The 24,631-nt window shown below is 41.1% G+C and overlaps 2 protein-coding genes across 2 annotated transcripts in view; one reads left to right on the plus strand and one right to left on the minus strand.

Moving 5' to 3' along the window:
• The first annotated feature begins 5,780 nt into the window (after positions 1-5,780).
• Positions 5,781-24,631, plus strand: part of LOC135479122 (protein PFC0760c-like) — a 60,447-nt gene continuing 41,596 nt past the window's right edge. The window contains exon 1 of the mRNA XM_064758862.1: positions 5,781-5,910. The gene's annotated coding sequence lies outside the window, so the exon portion shown is untranslated. The remainder of the gene's footprint in view (positions 5,911-24,631) is intronic.
• Positions 17,144-17,830, minus strand: LOC135479771 (uncharacterized). Its single transcript, XM_064759677.1, has one exon. The coding sequence runs from the start codon at positions 17,828-17,830 to the stop codon at positions 17,144-17,146; it is 687 nt and encodes a 228-aa protein (XP_064615747.1).

Here is a 24,631-nt window from a genome sequence, read left to right on the forward strand (position 1 = left end):
CTAGAACTACTCAAGTTAGCTCCCTGACGCGCATGCCTTGTGTATGTTGGCAGAAAATTTCAGTACCCGATGATTTGTCGGTGTTGATGTTACCCGAGCTTTAAAAAAAGGTATGGGGTATCTTGGATTGCTATCACCTGATCGTTTCTAGAGGTTATTATCCACATAAGGGAAGTACACAAGCTGTCTGACCTGCATTTGGTACCCAATGATTTCTTGGGTTGACCCCATGAATCTATGGACCAGTGTAAGTTACTGACAGTAATAGTAAATTCCTTGTGACATTGAATGGCTTAGACGTTGAGGACTGAGGGATGACTGCATCGAAGCTTTTGCGAGGTTTATAAGGGAAAACGCCTTTTAGAAATCGAAATGTTTATGGGGGTTAAAACTGACATGCAGAGTATTTATTTTATTTATTTATTTGATTGGTGTTTTACGCCGTACTCAAGAATATTTCACTTATTCGACGGCGGCCAGCATTATGGTGGGTGGAAACCGGGCACAGCCCAGTGGAAACCCACGATCATCCGCAGGTTGCTGGAAGACCTTCCCACGTACGGCCGGAGAGGAAGCCAGCATGAGCTGGTCTTGAACTCACAGCGACCGCATTGACATGCAGAGTAAATGGAAAGTGTAATTTTATTATTCTGAATTAAAACAGTTTGTCGGTAAATAACAATGGCTATCCCATACATCATGTGAAGATATATCCGAATCGATGCCAAGTCAGTCAGTATTTGTAAGAAGCGTGGACTCTGAGGTGAGCTGATAATTGAATTTCCCGCCTTCGTACACTTCAAGAAGAACTTTCTAGCGCAAAATGCCATTACACTGTACTGAGCTCATATTTGCTTAGTACGCACATATCATTCATAAACATAATAAAAATAGTTTCTTAACTCATGTATTTATGACCTAAAACTTTGTAGACTTTCAAATAAAAACAAACCCCTTTATTTAGAGATTTAATGGAAACAAGCATTGCCGTTCCATGTAGGGTGTCCTTGTGACATGGCACCTTCTTCACAGTTGGGGATCACTAATACACAGAGACCGAGTTGGAAAACGAGCTAAACAGACAGATAACAAGTTTATCCTAAACTGATAATTAAAATTTAACAGTGTAATCAAGGCCAAACAATGTTAATCAATCTTCATACTACTCAATCTATTACAGCAACAACACCATGTTTACAGTTTCATGTGTTAAAATAATAATGCCCATTATTAAAAGTTACGATATATATTGACAGAGCCTTGTACTGTTTACTCACTACAATATATTAGCATGTTACTATTAAATATTTTTACAAATAGGCACACATTTAAGCCAGGGGTAAACAACTTGTCTCACTGTTTTGTCTTGTTCTTCACTGCACATTTAGTACAGAAAGGAACAATTAATACACATAGACAATTGTCGACTGTTTGCTTTTAAATTATTTTCTCTTGACACACAGAGAAAACGTTATGTTGTAAACAATTAAAATCGTTAGTTGTATTGTCCGGAGTTTCACATGTGAAACGTTGTCAGACTTTCTAAAACGTCCAACACATTCACCTTCTTCCTAATGCTTTCTATGTGAAATAATATCGCAATATTATAATTTGCTTTCGTTACTCCACTCCTGCAGGGCCACGATCAGAAAGCTGATGATGTAGAGTGCGTCAGTTCCGACCACAAGCTCTTTACCAATTAGGTGCATGGCGTGTTCAAATCCAATTTCCGCTGGCTCAGTGGTGACCTTGGAATTACACAGGCATACATTCCCCTTTCAGGGCCGATGGCCCAGTTAGTAGACCGTCCGCTTTTGGGGCGGAAGATCTAGGGTCAGTCCTGGGTCGTGTCACACGTAAGACCTTAAAAGAGGAAGTTGTAGCCTCCTCGCTTGGCGTTCAGCATTAAGCGAATAGTGCAAACACTGCTTGACACGTATAGGTATAATGGCTCGGGTGGTGCGTATTACTTGCCTTCGGTAAATCATCTCAGTGAAGCAGCACTAGATAAAAGAGCGGTGGAAATCCGTCCTGCAACAAGGAGGCACATTACATGCACTCCAAGGAATCCTTCGTCGTCATATGACTGAAAAATTGTTAAGTACGACGTTAATCCATAAGCACTTACTCACCTTACAGAGCATGTGTCGCTCTTTCTCTGTCGCATGTCAGTATGGCAGGTATATACCTGACGACATGCGGATTTTTTTTCAAATTCATGTTCCTCAGTCCTCAAGTTCCTAAACGGCATTATGAAAGCTGACTATCCGTATTTTGGATAATTATAAGATTGACGGGGTTGCATTTAGAAAGTGGCTTAAGCAACAGTATGTAATTTGAAATTTACACCTTCTGGGAATATAGTGCATATCCGCAAGTTCAAAACCCGGAGCTGCCTCGGATTGTACTATCAACGCAGAAGGTGTAAATCTTAATACTGTAACTCTTCAACATTTTCGCAAGTTTGCAAGGCGTTTATTCAAGCATATTCTGAAAACATTATTCTGTGTTGACTGATAAAATTATATTTCTGGTGAAGCCCTGGAACTGGCCAATTCAGCCAATGCTGTTTTGTCTCTCAAATCAAATTAAAAAGGTGCATTAATTGCACTGAAAGTTGCTCTTTCATATGCGAAAAGATTGAGGAATTATGGTAACCATAATACTGTTAGAACGACAAATCATTCCATGTCAGAAATGCTGGTTTACATGCAGAGTCCAAATCACTTTATCCATCTTCTGAGCAAGCACGGACAGATAAGTGGGATAATCTTGAGGAAGATGTACATAAATAACAGGATCTAATACAGCGAGCAATTGATCAGTTTCCCTTGTGCGGAAAATACCCGAAAGTTGCAAATTATCCCGTCGAGTGCACATGAGGACAGACCTGGTAAGGTCTGGAAATAAGAGACAGACTTTCAGACCTTATTGAGGTCCCACCAAAAGTGCTTCCTTCATTAACTGCCGTCTGGTTGAATGCCGATTTACGGAACTATGGAGGTTATTTTCCCACAGACGACAATCTGGTTTGTCTGGTATTGCTTAACAAAGGGTCGTGAGTTATATATGTACTACAACAGCCGATGTCAGTGGACAGTTTCGCAAAGCGATTTCACACCCCAGTCTCTGCCCAGTTTCCTCCCACCATAATGCTGGCCGCTGTCGTATATGTGAAAATATTCTTGATTAAGGCGTAAAACAATAATCAAATAAATAAATAGATGAATAACAAATCTATTTCGGGCTTCATGGCCTAAAACTGTAAGCCAAATTTAAGCTCTTAAATATATTTGCATGGTTTTTTTGTGAAACGGACTCCAGGAGTTGAACTCACGATTTATATGTTACAGACAATGGCTACATTTAATCTACAACGCCTTGGTCAAGATTAATAGAATTTTGCAGCAACTACTCACCATAACTGAAGTACTCCTCTATTTGTAGGACTATTTTATATGGACAGATATGGTTCTATGCGTCGAAACAAAAGATCGTATATCAACCAGTAAGGGCATTCCAGGTCAATAAACGCAAGGCCAATTCCTAAAAAGACGTATAACACAAACCACCCAAGTAATTAAAGTACGGAATCATGCAAGGAGAACCAGTCCGCGGTTTTCAATGATGTTGGAAAGGCGAAAGGTATGTTCTAGGCGAATGAATGAAATCAATAGTCAAATCTTGTGCCATGCTAGAATATAAGTTGTTGATAACAGCTTATGTATCTCAGCTGCGCTTTGATTGTAACTGTTCATATATCGAATGTGGCGATCTAGTTCAACACGATTAATATAATTCTCCCTGTCTCCGGGTTAATGTCCCATAGAGTTGTGTCCCCAATTGTGTAGGATAAATTCGACGGTAATTTCGTCGTGTTTACTTGTCGCTTGTTTCTACGATTGTACTAAATCGACTGAGATTTTTTCGTGTTTAATGGTCGGTTGTTTCCGGTATTGTGCTCAATCGATTGTCATTTATTCGTGTTTACTTGTCGGCTGTTTCTCGGATTGTTCTAAATCGACTAAGATTTTCTCTTGTTTTAGACTTTGGACTGAGATAAGTGTCAGGCTCTCAGGTCGTTTTCGCTTTTCAGTTGTTTGCGGACTGGGAATATTTGTGTAACTTGCGGAAATGGACAATTCGTTTTTCATTTTTAGTTGCTTGCGGACTGGAAAGATTTGTGTATCTTCTGGAAATGGACAATCCGTTATTCACTCTCAGTTGTTTGCGGACTGAACAGATTTGTGTAGCTTGAAGAAATGGACAATTCGTTTTTCACATTGCAGTTGTTTTTGGACTGAAAAAAATTTGAGTAACTTGTGGAAAGGGACAATTCGTGAGATTCCTTACTTTTCTGTTCTCTTTTTTTTCTTATTTCACAAATTAGGGCATAACTGCCAGTGCCCAGCGCTAAACCACACTGATCCGGTTCGGTCTCTATTATAACAAAGATCTCTAATAGAAGTAGAAACCAGTTCTATGAAAACTTCATAAAATAGGGCTGGCATACAAGCAGTGAACAGTAAAGACATTAATTCCATCACTTGATCCCGCAGACTTCTCTATTTATAGCAACCGAGGAAAGGCATAAAATGATTTGAACACCTTTGTAAAATTGACGCATTTGACTAAATCTAATTACAATATTTATTTATTTATTTATTTGATTGGTGTTTTACGCCGTACTCAAGCATATTTCACTTATACGACGGCGGCCAGCATTATGGTGGGAGGATACTTGTACAGCCGGAGAGGAAGCCAACATGAACTGGACTCACAGCGACTAGAATGTACTCTGTTATCAGAACATAAAAATCTTTATGTTGAAACAATAGAATGTGTGTGTTATATTTAACAGAATAATCTGCTGCAACAACAGAATACAGCTATCATCACTCAGACAACAGACTTTCTGTTAAATTTAACAGATTGTTTTTTGTGAGAGTAGCATGGAGTTTTGGATGGTGCCAGAAGGAAGGCAAGGAATGTTCCAGACGCATGTAAACTTAATCGGTATCCAAATCGTGTACCATGTTAGTTTATGAGTTGTCTATAATCAAACGTATGTATTTCCGTTGCTTTCGATAAACAGAAGTAATTGCCTTAGATTGCATCACATATATCAACTGAGTGTCGCATCAAATTAGTGACAGTAATGCGCAAGTAGAAACAAATAGCCCTTTGGCCAGTTCTTCCGTCTACATAATTCTTTAAAGGCTCAGGCGTAAAAGATGAAAGCACATTGCCACATTTTGATTAGCTCTAACAGGACGCGTCAGGTACATGGAGTGAACAGGATTTAGTTCAATTATAGCTGATGACCAGGTGAATTATATCGACCTGAAAGACCTCCAGGGTATGTAGAGCGCTGCGATGAAAGACGAAATCCGTATTATTTTGTGCCCCACATTGTCTTCTAAAAGCCATGTCTCGACCACAGTTAGCAGTGAGTCGGAGAGTAAAATCCTTCGGCTAATGCTCGACTTTGATCGATATTTCAGCTCCGGCCTCATTTCTGTCAGGTGATAGCTAGGCTGTTCTGATGGGCGTGGGGAAAACTCCAAGAGAGAGAGTAGATGGCATCTAAATCCTTCAGCATCGAAAACACCATCACAAGAGCTTGTGTGCCTGGCTCGATCACCGTCTCGCGTGCTGGCTGGGAAACCCGCGAAAACGATTGGCTGTCGCTTCTCGTGCGGTGACGTCATATCGATTTTGCGTCCTCTAGCCTGCAGCTTCTGTCCCCTGACTTAATCCGTGTACTGGTTCTGACTGCACAACAAACCAGGCCGTCGTGACTGACGGGTGGAGAGAAGAGAGACGGAGCAAGGGTAACGGACATTTACCGAAAACGTCCACGAGCTCTGCCGACACGGTTCCTGTTTCCTCCTCCACAGTGTTGGAGTGGTGAGTGTTCCTGTTGTTTACTGTCAGAGAGTTTTCAGAGCTTTGTTTACGATAGCCTGTTATTCTTTACGATGCCATAGCACCCGTCATCTTGTTGCAGCTACGACCTCTATTATCAAGTTCACATGCACCGGTCCCTCGATTTTCGGCATTGTATTGTTTTTATGATGTCAGCATAGCGTCATGGTGGTTGCGTCTGTCCATATACGAAAAGGAATTCTCTTGTCCACTTTCTCATGTGGTGACATTGTTTTGAATCTAGTACAAATAGCCGTCTACCTACGGGCTGGCGTGAATTGTTCAATATACCATCGTCTTGTCAGCATATTTTAAAAAACAGCGTATCTACTACGCCCTGGTATCCCTTTTAGTCCTGTATTTACAATGTCATTATTTACGACATTGTTTTTTTCTCCTCCTCCCCCATCTGGCCTAAGGACTACCTAACAAATCCCTGTCACGCACAATTCTTCTTGGGGGGGGGGGGGGCATTGTATATACAAATCCTGTCTTGTCTCTAAATCCTTTGCTCTTACAATATTCAAGGATCTACGAACGATGTTATTGCTATTTACTATGTTTTGGGGTCAGTGTATATACACTGTTCAGTCGAAAGTTTTTCTGTTGTGTCTAAATCCTTGCGCTTACAATATTCAATGATCTAATGGCGATGTTATTGCTATTTACTATATTTTGGAGTCAATGTATATATTGTTCAAGCGAAAACTTGAACTCTGTTATCTTTTTTGCGCATACAATATTCAATGGTCTACGTCTACGATGCTATTTTTGAACCTTTTGCTAGAGATACACCCTCCCCTTGTTACAGCGTTACGTGACCTGCTTTCATTGACCATTAGTCTTGACCAGAGAGAGAGGCCCTTCTATATATCCTTGTTTTCAGTCCTCAGTGCTCTCTTGGTGGCAATACATTGTGCCGCCTGCTTTAATGAACAGTCAGCCGTAAACAGTATTTTGTCAATATCTCCTGTTTATTTGTGTTAAACCCCTCTTTGTGACAAACCTACCAGGATATGCCTGGAGTCCAATTCTTAAATTGATCCATTTGAATTGTTGTGAAATCAAAAGTATAAAAGGAAATGTGCACAAAGCAAAACTTTCTAAATGTTGCATCAGATACTCTTTAGTACCGAAGGATATATTATGACGGAAAAAGTGAAACACTGTCTGTGTTAGTGGATTGCCTATAGTGCCCTACCGTCCTCTATGACAGCCATGCCAGATTGCCTTGTAAATGGTTGACTGCCTACAGTGCCCTACCGTACCCTATGGCAGACATGTCACATTGCCTTGTAAACGGATGACTGACTACAGTTAGCTACCGTACCCTATGGCAGCGATGCCACATAGCCTTGTAAACCGTAGATAGTCTATAGTGTCGTAGCACACCCTGCCTTGTAAACGGTTTACTGCATATAGTGCCCTACCGTACCCTCTGGCAGCGATGCCACATTGTCTTGAAAACCGTGAATGACCTATAATATCGCATTGTACCCACCTCATAGAGATGCTACATTGACATGTAAACGGTTGTCTGCGTGTAGTGCCGTGTCTTACCCAATGCCAGCTGAGCCATTTTGCCTTGTGAACTGTGGGCTTCCCACAATGCCTTAGTGTACCCAATGGCAGCGGTACCAAATTGCCTTTAGCCTATAGTGCCGTATCGCATCCTACAATAGCGGTCCCACTTTGCCGTGCAAACGGTTGACTGCCTATAGTGCAGTTTCGTACTCTATGGTAGTGAAGCCACATTGTCTGGATTGTCTGTAGTGCCTTATCTTGCCCGTGGCAGCGATTCCACATTGCTTTGTAAGTCGTGGATAGACTACAGTGCCGTACCGTTCGGTAACCAATGGCTGCAATACCACAGCGTTATGTAAACAGTAGATTACCTAATGCCGTATCGTACACTATGGCAGCGATGTCACATTGCTTTGTTAACAGTGGACTTCCTATAGTGCCGTTTAGTACTCTATGAAAGCGGTGCCAAATTGCCTTATTGCTTATAGTGCCGTGTCATATTCGATGGCCGTGATGCCCCAAAGCCCCTCACAAATGTGGTAACTGTGAGTTCAAATCCATCTCATGCAGGCTTTCTTTTCGGAAACCTGCTCCACTATGCAAAACGGCAGCCGTCGTATAAGTAAAATATTCTTGTGTAGGGCGTAAAACAAATCAATAAAAAAAACTACTACACAAAGTGAGCACATGTTCACCGGGCATATTTCATTCATATTGTACTACTTCTTTGTCACTTTAATATATAGCCTCATTTTCATCATTTGGTTGTGGTTCCACCTCTAAACAGATCGCCTGTACGTCTTCCAGCAGTGAACTCACTCCCTCCATGGTCCAGAGCACAGTGATGGATGCTGTATTATCGATCTCTACGCTACATGGTGGGTCAGCTTGTTACTGGGAGCGACGGGCTGCGGTATTTACCCATAACACGTAGTTTTACTCCGCGGTCGTTGCACCTGCATTGTTTCGTATAATGACATGCCTGTGGATAGAGGTTTGGACATGCTATTAGATGTGCTAATACGGTTACGCATTGAACTATTTGAACAATTCGTAATTCCGAACAATAATGCTTTGATACGCATGTCTAATAGCAGTGTTCACTCGTAATGGCCTTTTGATTGTGGGTTTCAGAATCGACCGTGACCTTGACCTTGTTTTTTCCATATCGCCTCCAACGTTGCATTGGGTTGGGCCTACAAAATGTAAGGGATCTTAAGGAGTAAGACTGCGGATATGCACTGTTTCATGGCGTGGGAGATCTGATTTATTACTCGGTCCTTCGGCCTATACGGCATTAACACACCAAAAGACAAATACAACACTACTGAACACAACGACGCCTCTTAATGTGGTAAATGCCATTATGTTAATAAGCTGTTGATTTCCTTTAAGCATATGGTGGGGAGTTTTGGACTGCACTTCCCGACTTGACACACTCGCCACGATATATGGCGGCAGCACTGCCCGTTTGGCGTTTAATTTTATCATTAGTTTTATCAAAATGGCACTGGCCTTGAAAAATGTTTTTGTAGAATGGTAGACCATATTTATCACCAATGCGAACACTCGGAGTTCAAGTCCAGCTCATGCTGACTTCCTCTCCGATCATACGTGGGAAGGTCTTCCAGTAACCTGCGAATGGTCGTAGGTTTCCCACCGGGCTTTGTCCGGTTTTCACTCACCATAATGCTAACCGCTATCGCATAGATGAAATATTCTGGAGAACGGCGTATGACACCAATCAAATAAATAAATAAAACAAACATATTTTGTGCTAACGGTTAACAATGCTCTTAGTACGCCTTTCAGAGTCGCTGATTATCAGGATACTGTAAGACATGTAGTCTGAAGATAAATGACCTTGTACAAGCCATTTCACATGATGCAAGATGCCATAGAAAAAATTCAATGAACAGTGGAGCTGTATTGTGTCTTACTGGATAAATAAATTTTCCTTCCTTTCACGCACCAGCTGTTATATAAGCATGCTTCCAAATCAATCGATTTTCTCTGAAATCGGCTGAAGTCGCTAGATGTTTTATTCACACTGATTGCGGCTTAATTCTTGCATCACAGGTGACGTGCACATGTCGCCAGACTGTATAGTCTTTGGAAATACAGATCGTGGGTGATACTGTCACCCTGAGAGTATAGACCCTATATATAGTTTGACAGAGTCTACAGAGTCCATTAATAACTGGGTGATGATACGACGCAATGCAACAATTGTCTGCTAAGATTAGACCCAAATATGGTTTCTCCTGCCAACCTTGTGGCCGCCATATTGCTGTTGCCTGGACATTATCAGCGATAGACGGCAATAAACACTGCCTACACCAATGGCCGTTCAAACGAGGCGGGCATTTTATCTGATGTATGAGAAATTAACGACGCGCATTCACGCCTCTAGCAGCGGTTTGTTCGCACTTCCTACAGAACGACCAGTAACTGGAAGACGCATGTTCGGTGATCTTTTTCTCTGTGTGTGTTTGAACAATGTCTGCTTGTGTTGTCCGCGGCTTCTCTGCTTAGAATAATCCGCCTTTGAATAATTAATGCTGAATAGCGATGGTAATGTTATTTAGCCCCGTATCTTTTAGATTATCTCTCTTTATGTTTTGTTTTGTTCTCTCCTCACATCCCTGATGCTGATAACATACGCGTTTAGTGCCATATCTTTTCGAGCGGTATTGACCAGTTTTATTTAGAGCATATAATTTAATTAGCGAACACCATATACAAGAAAACGGCTATTCGCGTTGAAACCTTCGTGGTTACACAGAACAACGCATTAGTCTTTTCCCTTTGGTGCTTTGTGTTTGAACAAACATGTTTTAGATTGTCTCCTTCCCTCCCTGTTCTGTGAGGACTTAGCCACAATAAGCGATCGACATCATGTGTGTGTCTGTTTGCGAAATCCCGATCTATACCTCCCTCGTTGGAAAGTTCATCAGTAACTTGCCAAAGATCGGTGGTTTACCACAGGCACTGCGGTTTCCTCAAACCAATATATCGATCGCCATCGTATATACGAAAATCTCTTGGTATAGTATTAAAGAACAGCCAAATGTATACATTAATTAGGTAATTAAATTTTTATGCTTCATCACACACTGAACTGTGTTTCAGTTGGACAATTTGACATTTTTGGTGGTGGTATACGTCCTGATTGTTGTAGGTTTTTCCGCGAGACTACCTTATATTAGCAATTTCCAAATATATACGTACTTATTTATATTAAGTACTAAGGACAATTTGATTAATGATTAGTCGTTCAAGTATATATAGGTGAAGGAAATAGGGCATGCGCAGCTTCAAGACAACCACACCGTCTTGTCAGGAAACTTGGCGGAGCTGGGTTTGAACTCGCGACATTCATCGGAAACAGTTGGAATCTTGTAGAGAGAGTGAGTTTCCTCTGGTTCCCTTCACCCAAAAACTTTTCCACCTTCACATAAGAGAAACTGTACCTTGCAAGTCGTAAACATGAGTCAAATGAAATGAAATAAATAAATAGCAGTGGGTAGATTATTGTATAAAATAGTTAATATGCAGGGGTCTCCGTGGCTCAGTTGGTTAGCGGGCTAGCGCAGCGTAATGAGCCAGAAGCCTTCCACAAATGCGTTCCCTGAGAGTTCGGCTCATGCTGTCTCCCTCTCCGGGGGGTACGTGTGAAGGTTTTGCTGCAACCTGCGGATGGTCCTTGGTTTCTCCCGGGCTATGCCCGGTCCCCTCACACCGTAATGCTGGCCGCCGTCATATAAATGAAATATTCTTTTCTTTTATATATAAATAAAACACCAATCAAATAAATAAATAAATAAGTTTATATGGACAGGCGGTGAACACGCGACATGTTGCCTTCTACATCGTGACATTGTGATATTCCATGAGGAAGTAGTAGTTTCTGCGGCTTTGCAAATTCCGTAAAACCTTCTGTGGCTGGAGAGGCTGTATATATTAGCGACATGTGACATTTGAATTATTTAGGGCATTCTAACACGAGTCAGCGAACGAAATTTACAACTTGCTTTAAATCACTGAAATGAATATTGCAGTAGCTGCATTTTATCTGATAGTCAGCATATGTCGCTTACCATACCGAATGTGACAACGACGTCACGAAGTCGGTCCAAACCGCTTCCACCTCCCCCCCCCCCCCACCACACCTCCCGGCACAACTGCCAACACCGCCAACACATACCCAGACCCCCAACACACACCCTGACCCTCAACACACACCCTGACCCCAGCCTATCACACTGATACACTAGGCCATGGCCTATACAGTTGTGGAGATAGGCAGATGGTATGTTTTAATTAACACTAATTAAATCTCCTCTGAGCGCCAAACAACAGGTGCGCATGCACTAATTACACACGCCATCCCCACGTATTAGACATAAAGTTACTATAGAATCAGCATAGAAAATAAAACCAGTGCAGCGAAAAATGTGCGATAGTTAGCCAGCCGTCACAAAATCTGGTCAATTTACCTCAGTTAAGGTTTTATTCTAACTGTTCATGAAAACGCTTATACAGTAGCAAATTACATGCCCCCTAGCACCATGGCTTAAGCAGAATTAGGTAAAAAAATATGCATTGACATATCAAATTATTACAGATCACTGGTACTTAATTACTCAAAATGATGCGTTGTCATCACATTTAACATACAATAACATTAAAACAATGCCAAGCGATGCTTAGTCCACCAAAAGAATCCTGGTATACACCGAATATAGAACATAATTAAAGTACTTCAAGATTTTAATAAATAATAATATTTTTAAATATATACAGATTGTAATGGACATTTGTTTGTAGCTCACTTGTAATGTACCGGTACATTCCAAGCATACCTTTAAACCCCAAGCACACATTCACTCAGTCAAAACATACCCTCTCATATTGTCGAGAATGCAGTGCTGAGTAAATTGATATATTAAAATAATGCAAAAGAACCAGGCTACAACATTGATTTTTCTCGTGTCCCGTGTTTGCCTCACATTGTCCTACCGCCCAGAGGTGACCCCGACATTGTCCTCAAGGACAGTCCACAGACGACATCACCTGTTGCCATGGTTCCAGCCCCGACTGGCCAGTCGAAATGCTGTTATTCAGGTAACCCGGTTGGCAAGCTGTGTTAGACTAAAAACCGTCACCGGGGAATCTAATTTCCGACTGACGGACTCGCCAGATTTTGGCTTGTTCGTCGAGAATCTAATTATGTGGTAATTACACAAATGTCCAGTGCTCGAGTGTGTTAAATGAGGGATGCAGGGATGAGAAGGGAGCGGTTATCAGCCACCTGCCCGTAATGATGTGGGTTATTGTTTCAACGATGATACAACGACTGTACTGTTAAAAACCATCGGTCAGTGGACAGTAATTTTTCCGCTATGATGCTTGAAGGCTATTCAAAAGTGGAGAAATCATAAGAATGACATGACGGTCAAATGAAATAGTTTGAAAAGTTAGATACGTATATGATCTTAAATATTTTTTTTTGATTTTTCTTTAATGAGAAGAAGACATTTGAACAAATTTTTGTATGGCTGGTATTTGTGGTCACCTCTTGGTATGCATTGCCTCTGCATAATAATGCTATAAATGAGGATGTAACGCATGTTCAATACATATATTATTACTAGAATTTGGTCTTGTGAGCATACAAATGTGTTCAACCTGAATTTTAATCATAATTATATTTTTAATTTATTCATAAATATTATCATAATTAAGATGAAATGCATGTCCACGGATGCAAACAACAAATTTACATTGAAGTAAATTTATTACACATGCATCACATCTTATATAGAACGTTATAAAGTAATGACGATGTATACCAAGAGGTGGTAAAAAATATTTTGCCGGAATAAAAAATCGAAATATGCCAGAATAAAAGACCATATTTGCAAATAACTTTTCACGTTCTTTCATCTGATATTTGCATCTTTTTATGCTCTGTTCTCTTTTAATGCTGACAATGAAGCTCATTATCGCAAGCTGCACAGTACTGGCCAGTAGACTTTTACCAACAACTTCTACATATTGATGCTGCAATGTCATTCAGCAAAACTTCCCTCGATATGTTGAAACTCTTCTGCACCGATGCTACACTGAACACTTTTGTCGTGGACCAAAGATATACAACTGATAATAGGGGCCTCTGTGGCCGAGAGGGTTAGCACGCCAGTGCGGCGCATTGATTCAGGAGCCGCTCACCAATGCGGTTGCTATGAGTTCAAGACCACCTCATACTGGCTTCCTCTCCGGCCGTACGTGGGAAGGTCTAACAGCAACCTGCGGGTGTCCGTGGGTTTCTTCCGGGCTGCCGTAGCATAAGTGAAATATTCGGCGATATATAAAAGCAATCAAATAAATAAATAACAACTGATTATTTGTAGGTGTATGTCGGCTGTCAAGAGCAGAGATAGTTTTTTTTAACGGTGACGGCAGTGCCGATTGTAGCTTGTGGTACATGATAGCACATGGCGCTTGACTGCGGATCATTACCAAAACATTGATGATCAAACTGAAATATGCCTAAGTGATAAAAGCTTCAAGTTGATACTTTATATGCATGTATCTTTCGACAACCACTGCTTGGAACAATGCGTTTGTTCGTAGCTACAATTGGATTTATTTGTTATATCAACTTACCTTTCAGCTTTGATGGACTGTAGCCGAATGATTTAAGCCGAGTGTCTTGCTTTCGTTTATTCATTGCTCGCTTCCTTGTTGGAAATGTCGAGAAATTCCCCTCGCAAGTAAAAATGTCCGATCTAAATGACGTGTTGCTGCTGAGCGTTGATATATGGAAAGAGTACAACTGTGAAGATCCCCGTACAAAGTCCGAAAACACAAATCACGTGAGCTAGACTTTCACAGGTTGTGCGCCTAATTAAGGGGTTTGTGTTTACATGGAATAGGGAAACAGGTATTTAATTAAAGCACTTATTATATTCTTTGCTCCATCAATGTGTTAATCAATCGATCTACAAAACAATCAATTATGGGTTAATTAATCACTCAATTAAGCAACTAGTTTATCATCGCCGTAGTATAAGTGAAATATTCTTAAGTACGGCGTAAATCACCAATGGGTTTCCACCCACCATAATGCTGGCCGCCGTAGTATAAGTGAAATATTCTTAAGTACGGCGTAAATCACCAATGGGTTTCCACCCACCATAATGCTGGCCGCCGTAGTATAAGTGAAATATTCTTAAGTACGGCGTAAATCACCAATGGGTTTCCACCCACCATAATGCTGGCCGCCGTCGTATAAGTGAAATATTCTTGAGTACGGCGTAAAATACCAATGGGTTTCCACCCACCATAATGCTGGCCGCCGTCGTATAAGTGAAATATTTATCACTTACTTTACTAATTATTAGTAAAAATAGAATATCCTGAAGTGAGAAGTTTACAAATCTACAAACCAAGTGACTCTCTATCATCACCGCTGATTGTTTTACTGTCTATGCTGTATACATTCCTCCGATTGTCTGTTTGCTTGTTTCCTTCAACATTTTGTCGGTCATGTCTATATACTAGTCTCCTTACAAGTAGCGTGGCATAATTAAAATGAATTGAAGTCCAATGCGGACGCATTTACAATACTGCTTTATTAGATCTCCACGTGCCAAAAGCACATGACACCGCAACCGACACTGGTCGACCCCCACATGGTCTGTACTTCATGCTCTGCGTCAAGTCATGGAAGTGCCCATGCAAGATTGGCGATTTTAAGGTTTTGGTATGACAGGACTCGGAAGTGAACCCAGATCTCACGATTACAATGATGACGCTCTGATGCACGCTGCCTGTGCGTACATATAACACAATACTGCAATTTTTATTGCCTATATCCATAATGCCTCTAAAGAATGTTAATTTGATATTGGTTATGGTGATGGTGATAATATGGAGTAAAAGTAGAGGCAGTATTTTGTAAATATTTAGCATTGATGCCTGCCTACATATTTGTTAACATTTTAAATACTAGTAACCTCATATTTGAGTCCCATGGAAATTTCTCGAGAGTTAGGGGATTTTGCGATTATTTAAGGGTAACAAGTGCGGAAATGTCTGCCACTTTACACTGTACTCGCCAGTTAAGTAATATTAGAAGCAATATTAGAAGTTAATTCAAAATAAATGATGATCAAGTGGTACAACAATTCCAATGCAGAGAGGAATGCTTTCTCAAAATCAAAACCACGAGGCTCTCGCGAGACTTCCGAGGAACTCTGATAAGGTTTATTTGGAGAAATTTACCCAGCTTGAGGCTCGCGAATCGTGGTTACAACTGGCAAAAGGAGCTTACTTTGTAAACACATATTGTAAACATATATATATATATATATATATAGTATATATATATATATATATATATATATATATATATATATATATATATATATTATATATATATATATAATATATATATATATATATATATCTGTGATTCAAAACAGACATTCGTATACCAGCCGTCAACAAATATGGACGTCCCAGGTCAATAATCGTGAGGCCAATTCCAAAAACGGCGTCAAACACAAACCAGATGAGTACGACAGTGCGGTTGTTCTGCAATTCTCGTGCTTTAAATGAACATACTTGTCAAGATGTCTCTTACACGCAGAGGTATTTGACGACCAGAATACAGATATGCCTTAACAATTGTAAGGACTCCTGTGACAACCTTTGTATACAGACTCTGCCACACCACACGCCGTTCGAACCTTGCAAACTGCTCCATGTTTTTACGTATGTAGAAAATAATTCTCTCTGACAACGGTATAAATTTTGCGGCGCTACGACAAGTCGGATTCCAGATGTCTTCTCTGAAAGCGAATGTTGGACATCCGAGACAATGCATTATTGACGGTCTGTGCCAGAAAAACATGGTCGACTGGCTTGACGGGTTTTTTTTTCTTCAGGAGTAAATCCATTTCATGGCGTCTCAAGGGGGTGACATGTAAATGTATCAGTTTAGACATGACGTGGTTATTCTCAACGTTGTTCCTATTTTATGCTTTTCCCGCGAACTAATCTGGGCATTGGAATTTCGCTTTGTCCGATCACACTGATATTTTCTTCCCGCTTTAGCGAGATAATCTGCTAATCCAGACAACAATGAGAAATATAACCTTGGTCTGTCCACCACAACAGCAGACCGGATCAATCAATCATTTGGCGGAGGGAGGTGAAAAAAAGGTTTTCCTGTGAATGTTTGTGAACGATGGGATTTTGGCAATTGTCTCACATGTGAGCTATGTGTATATGTACACGAAACAGCTTACTACGGGATTCTATGACCAAAGTCCGGCTGTACTGAGTCCGGCAGTGCTGAGTCTGTTTCGGTGTAGTCTCATTTCGCCTACTTCTTTTGTTTGAAATTAGAAATTGGAGGTAGGCGAAATGATAATCCCCAAGGTGTGAAGATAACCATTTAATGGGATTAAAACTCCAGGGACCGTGTGGAAAGATTAAAGTACCGTTATAAGTGTGTGAATAATTGCAAGTATAAGTAACAAAAGAATGACCCAAAGATGGACGCATAGATCATCTCCTGTAAACATTTATGTTACATATCAGTAAAAAAAACATATTGTTAGGAATGTAATACATAAGAGTGGTAAATAGATAAGTGATAAATGATGACAGTTAAAAATTACAAGTGTAGCAAGAACGATGCTTTGTCGGCAAATTCCACCAATGTCAGTTGTTCTCCCTGCAACTGTTCTTTCAATCTTTGTAACTTCTCGTCCTGAGTCCGATATTTCCTCCTCTTTGGAGGGAAATGTCCACCAGCTTGTAGCTGAGAGATTTTCAAATCTGTTAACGTCTGTTCTCTCTGGATGATGCGGATGAATTCAAAAAGGTTTGGATGTGATTTACCAGCGACTGAATTCATCCTATGATGCCACCCTTCAACGTTGTTGTTCGTTCGGGCAGCCATTGTATGATGGTGGTTCCACACGTCCCTGCCCCATACACCTTCGACCCAGTTTTCCGTCACATAATCCAAAAAATTCACACAATTATCGGTAGCAGGTGCTTCGGCCAAAGTGTTCAGCCAAACGTCGCCGATGTCCTTCGGGGCCACAAGAGGTAACACTGCAGCACGTCGAACCATTTTCTGGATGTCGGGGTCATTTTTGTAAGCTGTCTGCAGACCATGTTTTTGGCAATTGCGCCAAATGCATTGCGTGAAGTGGAAAAAACATCCTTTTACTTCTGTCGCTGGGAGGGATATTTCAACAGCATTATGAAAAGCCTTTTCAAAATCTGCGTGAATTGTAGAGGGTTGGAAGAGAGCACCTTCCTGAAGAGAAGCGAGTTTGATCAGATGAAGCATTCTTTGGTATGTTTGTTGACGTCTGTCCGGAAGCAGTGCATACACTAACGGGAAAATCTTCCCCTCAACCACTCCATGAAGTGAGTAAACCTGATCGAAAATACTGGGGGCAAGGTAAAAAGTAACATCGCAATATACAGTAGGTGACAGGCAAAGTCACAGGCAGTATCTTGTCTTCGCTCCCATCATCAGCGAAAAGGAAACGTGATCCTGAAGCAGTTTGTGCCCACTCGCCTTCCAATTTAACATCTGACCGTGACTCGGGAACTGATGGAATCATTTTCCTCTGTTTCACTGCAGTGACCAGTCCAATAGGATTTTTGTCTGGATTAGAACTATTGCAATAATCGTGCCCCATATAGAGTGAGTGAGTGAGTGAAGGAGTCCTTAGAGTGTTATGTAATGTGCCTCCTTGTTGCTGTGCGGATTTCCACCGATCTTTTATCTAGTGCTGCTTCACTGAGACAACCTATCGAAGGCAAAGTAAGCCGTCCCGCCCGAGCCATTATATTGATACGGGTCAACCAGTCGTTGTATTATCCCCTCCCCCATATAGACAAAGCACGGGCTATCTCTACTGATCATATGAGCAAGTTGTCATTGGCTATCTCTACTGAGAATGTGAACAAAGTATAATTAATTATGTCTGTTGAACACATGGGCAGGACGTCAGTCATCTCTGTTTAGCACTGGACAAGGTAATATCTCTATTAAGCATATGGACAATGTGTAATTGGTTATCTCTGTTGAGCATATGGTTTAAGGTGTATTTGGTTATCTCTAGTAAGCAAGGTTTAATTGTTATCTCCAGTGGGCATATTGGCAAGATGTAATTGATTATCTCTATTGTCCATATTGACGAGTGGTAATTGGTGATCTCTAATGAGTATATATACAAAGTGTAACTGGTTATCCTTGTTGATCATGTGGACGAGCTATAATTGGTTATCTCTGTAGGGCATATGAATAAGATGTAACTGGCTGTCTCTGTAGACCATATTGAACAAGACACTGGTTATCTCTATTCAACCCCTTGACAAGTTATTATCCATTGAACATATGGAGAAAGTGTAAATGGGTATCTTTGTTGACCATACCGACAAGGTGTAATTGGATATCTTTGTTGTGGATAATGAAAATGGGGCATCCATTCTTCAATGGAACAGTCGGAAAAAGACACTCCAGACTTTTAAAGCATCTTACCGAATCAATGGTGAACAACAACATTTTTTAAAATTAAAATGCGAACATTTGAATATAACGGTTTCCAAAGATGCCAAAGATGTCGTGTATTAGTTTCACACTATCTGACCTTTATTCGTATACTGAACCTTTTGCCTCCGCCTCGCGGAAGGCTTGGCGCTTAGGGTTCGCCATTAGAGGACTACCGTTTCCGGTAAGACATACGAAGGAGACGTGACCGCCTTGCGGGGACAGCAATGGCGTTCATTGACCGTAGATCGACTTTAGAGCATGGTACTGGTTCTTTTGAAAAGGACGGAACTATTCTCTTAGAGAACGGCTGTAAGATAAGCTCTTTGTCAACGGTTCCCTATTGGCGTTAACCTATTGGCTTCCCAGAGACGCCACGTGCGCGACTCCGATTCTGCACTGAGTGATCTAGATCCCAGGGCTAATTCAAAAAGCGATCGATCTAAAAACATGGTGCAAACTGAACAGCAGAGCAGAAGTCTCGTTTTTTTTTTGTTTTTTTTTTTCGTATGCTAGTAAATAAATTATTACGCGCCGAGAAATTCAGACCACCCGGAGCAAATTTGTTCCGAGATTGTGCGTTTTGTTAGCTTATGTCTATGGCTTTTACGAAACCATCTGTGTAGTTATGTTTAACGTTAGAAAATAGCAGACAAGCTGGCTACACACACAGAACGTTTATATCTGGTACACCTTGCAACCAGCCTGCTTAGAACAATTGTGAAATACGTGCTCCTGTACAAGCTATAAAGGGATTAGATATAAGAAATAAGATACCCATCTAGACGCGCAGTATTTTAGAGTTCCCCAGTTGAAATCCAGTTTGAGGCTTAAATATCGAAATGATTTTCTTGACTCTGAAACCGATGACTGCTTCTTTCTTTTTGTGTGAACAGGATTATTTTACACGTATAATATCAGAATATGAGTTGGAATTAATAGTTATGTGGTTTAATGGGTTTTCCAAGGATTAATTAATCATTATTAATCAATTTATTGGATTAGGCGCGTTTATATATCATAACATGAATACCCAATGTTTCTACGGCAGACGCCATGCATCGTGCTTAATGTTTGGGGTCGTACTTCCGTGCTTGGGTACTTCGGAGTTCAAAATTTTCCACTTTTTTGTCGCTCCATAGACTTCAACTCATCCAGCAGAAGAAGTGCGAAAATGAACTCGATATGGATATTAACAGACGTTCCTAAAGATAATTTATATCGTTTTATAAACGCTATGCGGAGCTGACATCTTTTTAGTGAGATCAGCAAACAAAGCGATAGCAGCGTTGATGTGCTTGGACGCAACAGGGAATGAAATTGAAAGCGCCATTGACCATTCAGCTGATCCAGAAAATCCTCAATTACTGGAGTGCCCAGGAGACGTGACTATATTACGAGTTAGGCCTTATAATAAACAGAAACCTGCACACGAAAATAAGCTATCCTATTTGTCAAAGGCAATGAAAACCAGCAGCCGGCTTCGACAAGTGACTCTAGACAGAATATATATTGCTTCTTGTCACTATGACAACCATACTTTAAAGACTTTGAAGAGATTATTGGAGGCGCCTTGCACGTTGGTTGATCCGGATGATAGAGATCAGAGTCCTCATACCCCGTTACTCGGGAGATCTCTGAATCAGATGTCCGGATAAACAAGCGATTAAAACGGCCGTCTGCTGGGTTTGTCTAGCCGACCGGATATCCGGCTGACGTTTGGATTATTTCAGTTTACACAGATCACGCGAGAGACAGTGTAATCCGCGTGGCCTACGGTTTACCTCAGAGGATTAACGGGAAGGTATTGTTCATGTGTGCATGTGACAAGATCACGCCAGTCTTTATAACCCGATTCTGGCTGATTTGATTGCCAAAGCACTGGCTGTTTTCCGACATTTACATCTATGTCCCTTTGGTCAGCCGCTAAGGGCACGTCTTCCATTGTTTATATTGTATTTAGGTTCAAAGTCTGGAGTCGTCTTCTCCATTGTACTTCTTTTTTCATGTAATTTTCCGGCGCCGTTTAATTTTGATCACCAGATGATTTTGTTGCTTGGCAGAAAATGTTGCTAAAATAAGGCCCATCCTTTCGGCTAAGACGTGAACCCTTAAATCAGTGTATTTATACTTACAATAGGCACCATGATGGATCTTTAAGAAGAAATGTCATTGTAATTCATGTTAGAGATCCAACATGGTCGCGAGTGTATGTTATCTATTGCTATGAACATCGACTGCCTTCGTAATTGGAATTGTTCCGAAGTCAGTTTATGGTTCTCTTATTTCCCCTTTGTAATGGACGTATTTTCAAAAGAGGGGCCTCCGTGGCCGAGAGGTTAGCACGCCAGCGCGGCGCAAGGTCATGCTGGCTTCCTCTCCGGCCGTACGTGGGAAAGCCTGTCAGCAAGCTGTAGATGATCGTGGGTTTCCCCGAGCTCTGGCCACTTTCCCTCCACCATAATGCTGGCCGTCGTCGTACATGTAAAATATTCTTGACTACCGCGTAAAATACCAATCAAACAAATAAATAAATGAAATATTTTCCCATGCTATTAGTCTTTGTGCATGTTATAAAATTTGGGAAACAATATTTGCTTCCGGTATTTATTTATTTGTTTGATTGATGTTTTCCGTCGTACCCAATAATATTTCACTTATAAGACGGCGACCAGCATTATTGTGGGAGGAGAACGGACAGAGCACGGGGAAAACCCACGACTATCCGTAGACTGGTGACAGACTTTCCCATTTGAACTCACAGCCACCGCAATGGTGAGAGGCTTCTGGGCGGTTGTTGTTCCAGTATGTGATATTCCGAAGGAATGTTGCACTCTTTTGTGCATAGTTGCATTCTTAGCAGATTCCAGTCATATAGTTACATCGGTTATGTCCGCGGAAAGATGTGGTTAAACCGCAAAGCCTGTTGCAAGCGTTGCCTTATCACGTTTGCAATTGAACTACATAACAGCCAATAACACCAGAGCATTGGCGAGAACGTAGGTTATAGATGGTAAATGGTCAGGCATAACATATAGTGTCGTGTAAACAGTTAATGTGGTAAATGCAGCTAACAGTTATTCTGATGTGTGTTGTAAACAAGCTTAGAATATGTTTAGTTTGCTAATATTACAGACACCGTTCGGCTATTACTGTACAGCACATGAATGCTGGGTGGTTTATTATTATTGCCCTAGCTAATGCAGTGCTGTAATAGCTGCTTATGTGTTAGAGTGATGTGGTTAATTGTAGTGATGTCTGTCTGTGGCCGCCCGCGGGGATTAGTCTGTACGACTTCTTCCACCCACGAATTCGTCGCCGCACATATTTCCACTACCACTCTGGTTTAATGTTCTGTTTCTAAAATTGTTGTGTCGGTAAGAATTTCGCCATTAAAAGTATTTCTGTTCCCGTCCCCTGGGCCAGTTTGTTTCTAAATTTAGCTGCCACAGTCTGTTCTATCTTTTAACTACCAAGAAAATTAGCTTTTCATTTGTTTTCTCTCGGAAATTTGTGATGCTTCTTCGTTCACGATCACATTTTGCCGTTATTGACAACTTCTGGTGACAGTGTTAATTTGGGTTTGAATCTGAAAAATCTCCTGGAAAAGGTGCTTTAAGTTTTTGAAATCAGCACTCTTGTAAGCCAGTGTCTTAGAAGCCCATTTACCTGGTGCTATTAACGTAAAGTTGGCGAAGCCTAAAAACTAGAGAAAATCACTGTTTTAGTCATATACTGAAACTGCGTTATAGTTCCGATTTAAGTGGAAAAATGACGCGTAAACTTAGTCTGCGGTTTGTTTCGTTACATATACTTGTCTATCAATATTTAATGTTTCAAAAGTAGTCCGTTGCGTGTATGCATGTACGCTCGGGATTTTACGTCGTACTAACAATATTCACTCATATGACGACGAAGTCTCATTCAGTCTGTGTACGTACACTGTGTCTTCTGCATGTCGTGTCCAAGTCTTTGGTGTTACCCAAGCCGGGTTTGATCCCGGGTCTCCCGACTTCGACGTGGGTGCCCTAACCATTAGGCCACCGAAGTGGTCCAGGTCTACAGCAATTGACCTAGGGCCTACTGAAAGGGAATGAATATAAAACAAATGGAAGCGAATGGATGAGCGAGGATCATGATGTCGCCCAATAATTTAACAGAACAACCAAACTTTTATAACCATGTTTTCGCCTACGAATGTTATATCACCATACTGGAATATATACTTAGGCGCATGCGCTAAAAAGTGGAGCGATTAGTTGGAAAGCAAATACATGGCCATAAAGTTCGTCTTACATTAACATTGTCCATTGTCTTCTTTTCTTGTATGGCCAAAATTAAGCCTTCCGAGTGGGAAAACACCGTTCATTCCAATTAGCAGGTAAACGACTCTGCTTGTATCCTGAATGTAATTGGGAAGAATACAAGAAAAGAAATGGGCCACGTATTCTCTGTTAGACTGCTTCCAAATGTACGCCATTCTACTTGATGTGAACATTTGATGGAATTCCCAGGCGAGCCCTACAGTCAAAGTTTATTTTGTTTTCGAGGATTAGTTTCTCCTAACCGCACATAAACTATGCTTACAATCTTCAGTGGGAAGACGCCTCCGTTCGTTGGACCCACAGCGCTAGTAACTGTGCGTCATTTACTCTTGTCTTATTACATGAACAAAACTGGAACTTGTTCCTATATATTGGTTGATTGGATGATCGATTTATTAGTCTGGTATTGATTGATTAATTTGTTCATTGATTGATTAGATTGGTTTCTCGGTTAAAATTTTTCCCATTGTTAAGATGACATCGACTTTTCGCATGATCTCATTTCTTTATTTATTTATGTATTGAATTGTTCTGTAATGCGATGTGTAATCGATGCCGTATCACTTATAGGGTGTGGAGGGGGGAAGCCACCCACCAATGCGGTCGCTGTGAGTTCAAGCCCAGCGCACGCTGGGTTCTTCAACTGCCGTGCGTGGGAAGGCCTATCAGCAACCTTCGGAAGGTCGATGGTTTCCCAGTTTTTCCGGTCACCTCTTCTCGGTTTCCTCCCATCATAATGTTAGCCGCCAGCGTATTAGTGAAATATTCTTGAGTTACGGCGTAAAACACCAATCAAATATTTATTTATTTGATTGGTGTTTTACGCCGTACTCAAGAATATTTCACTTATACGACGGCGGCCAGCATTATGGTGGGTGGAAACCGGGTACAGCCTGGGGGAAACCCACGACCATCCACAGGTTGCTGCAGACCTTCCCACGTACGGCCGGAGAGGAAGCCAGCATGAGCTGGACTTGAACTCACAGCAGCCGCATTGGTGAGAGACTCCTGGGTCATTGCGCTGTGCTAGCGCGCTAACCAACTGAGCCACGGAGGCCCCACCAATCAAATAAATCAAAGAAGTTGATGCAGTATATGCTCGATATCATGTCATTTACAGGGCGGCGGTCAGTTCCATGCGTGTAGACAGAAAGGTTACTTGTGAGGTTTATTTTTAACGAACTGAACAGCTGAGTGAACACAAAAGCTCCCTGATCAAACAGACATTCATCTACCAGCCGTCAACCAATATACACTTCAGGTC

The sequence above is a fragment of the Liolophura sinensis genome, chromosome 12 (assembly GCF_032854445.1).
Source record: "Liolophura sinensis isolate JHLJ2023 chromosome 12, CUHK_Ljap_v2, whole genome shotgun sequence".
NCBI classification, from domain to species: Eukaryota; Metazoa; Mollusca; class Polyplacophora; order Chitonida; family Chitonidae; genus Liolophura; species Liolophura sinensis.

Bases quoted from the DNA above. Each gene is read 5' to 3' on its own strand.
- LOC135479771 (XM_064759677.1), bottom strand. From the start codon at position 17,830: ATGCTTCATCTGATCAAACTCGCTTCTCTTCAGGAAGGTGCTCTCTTC.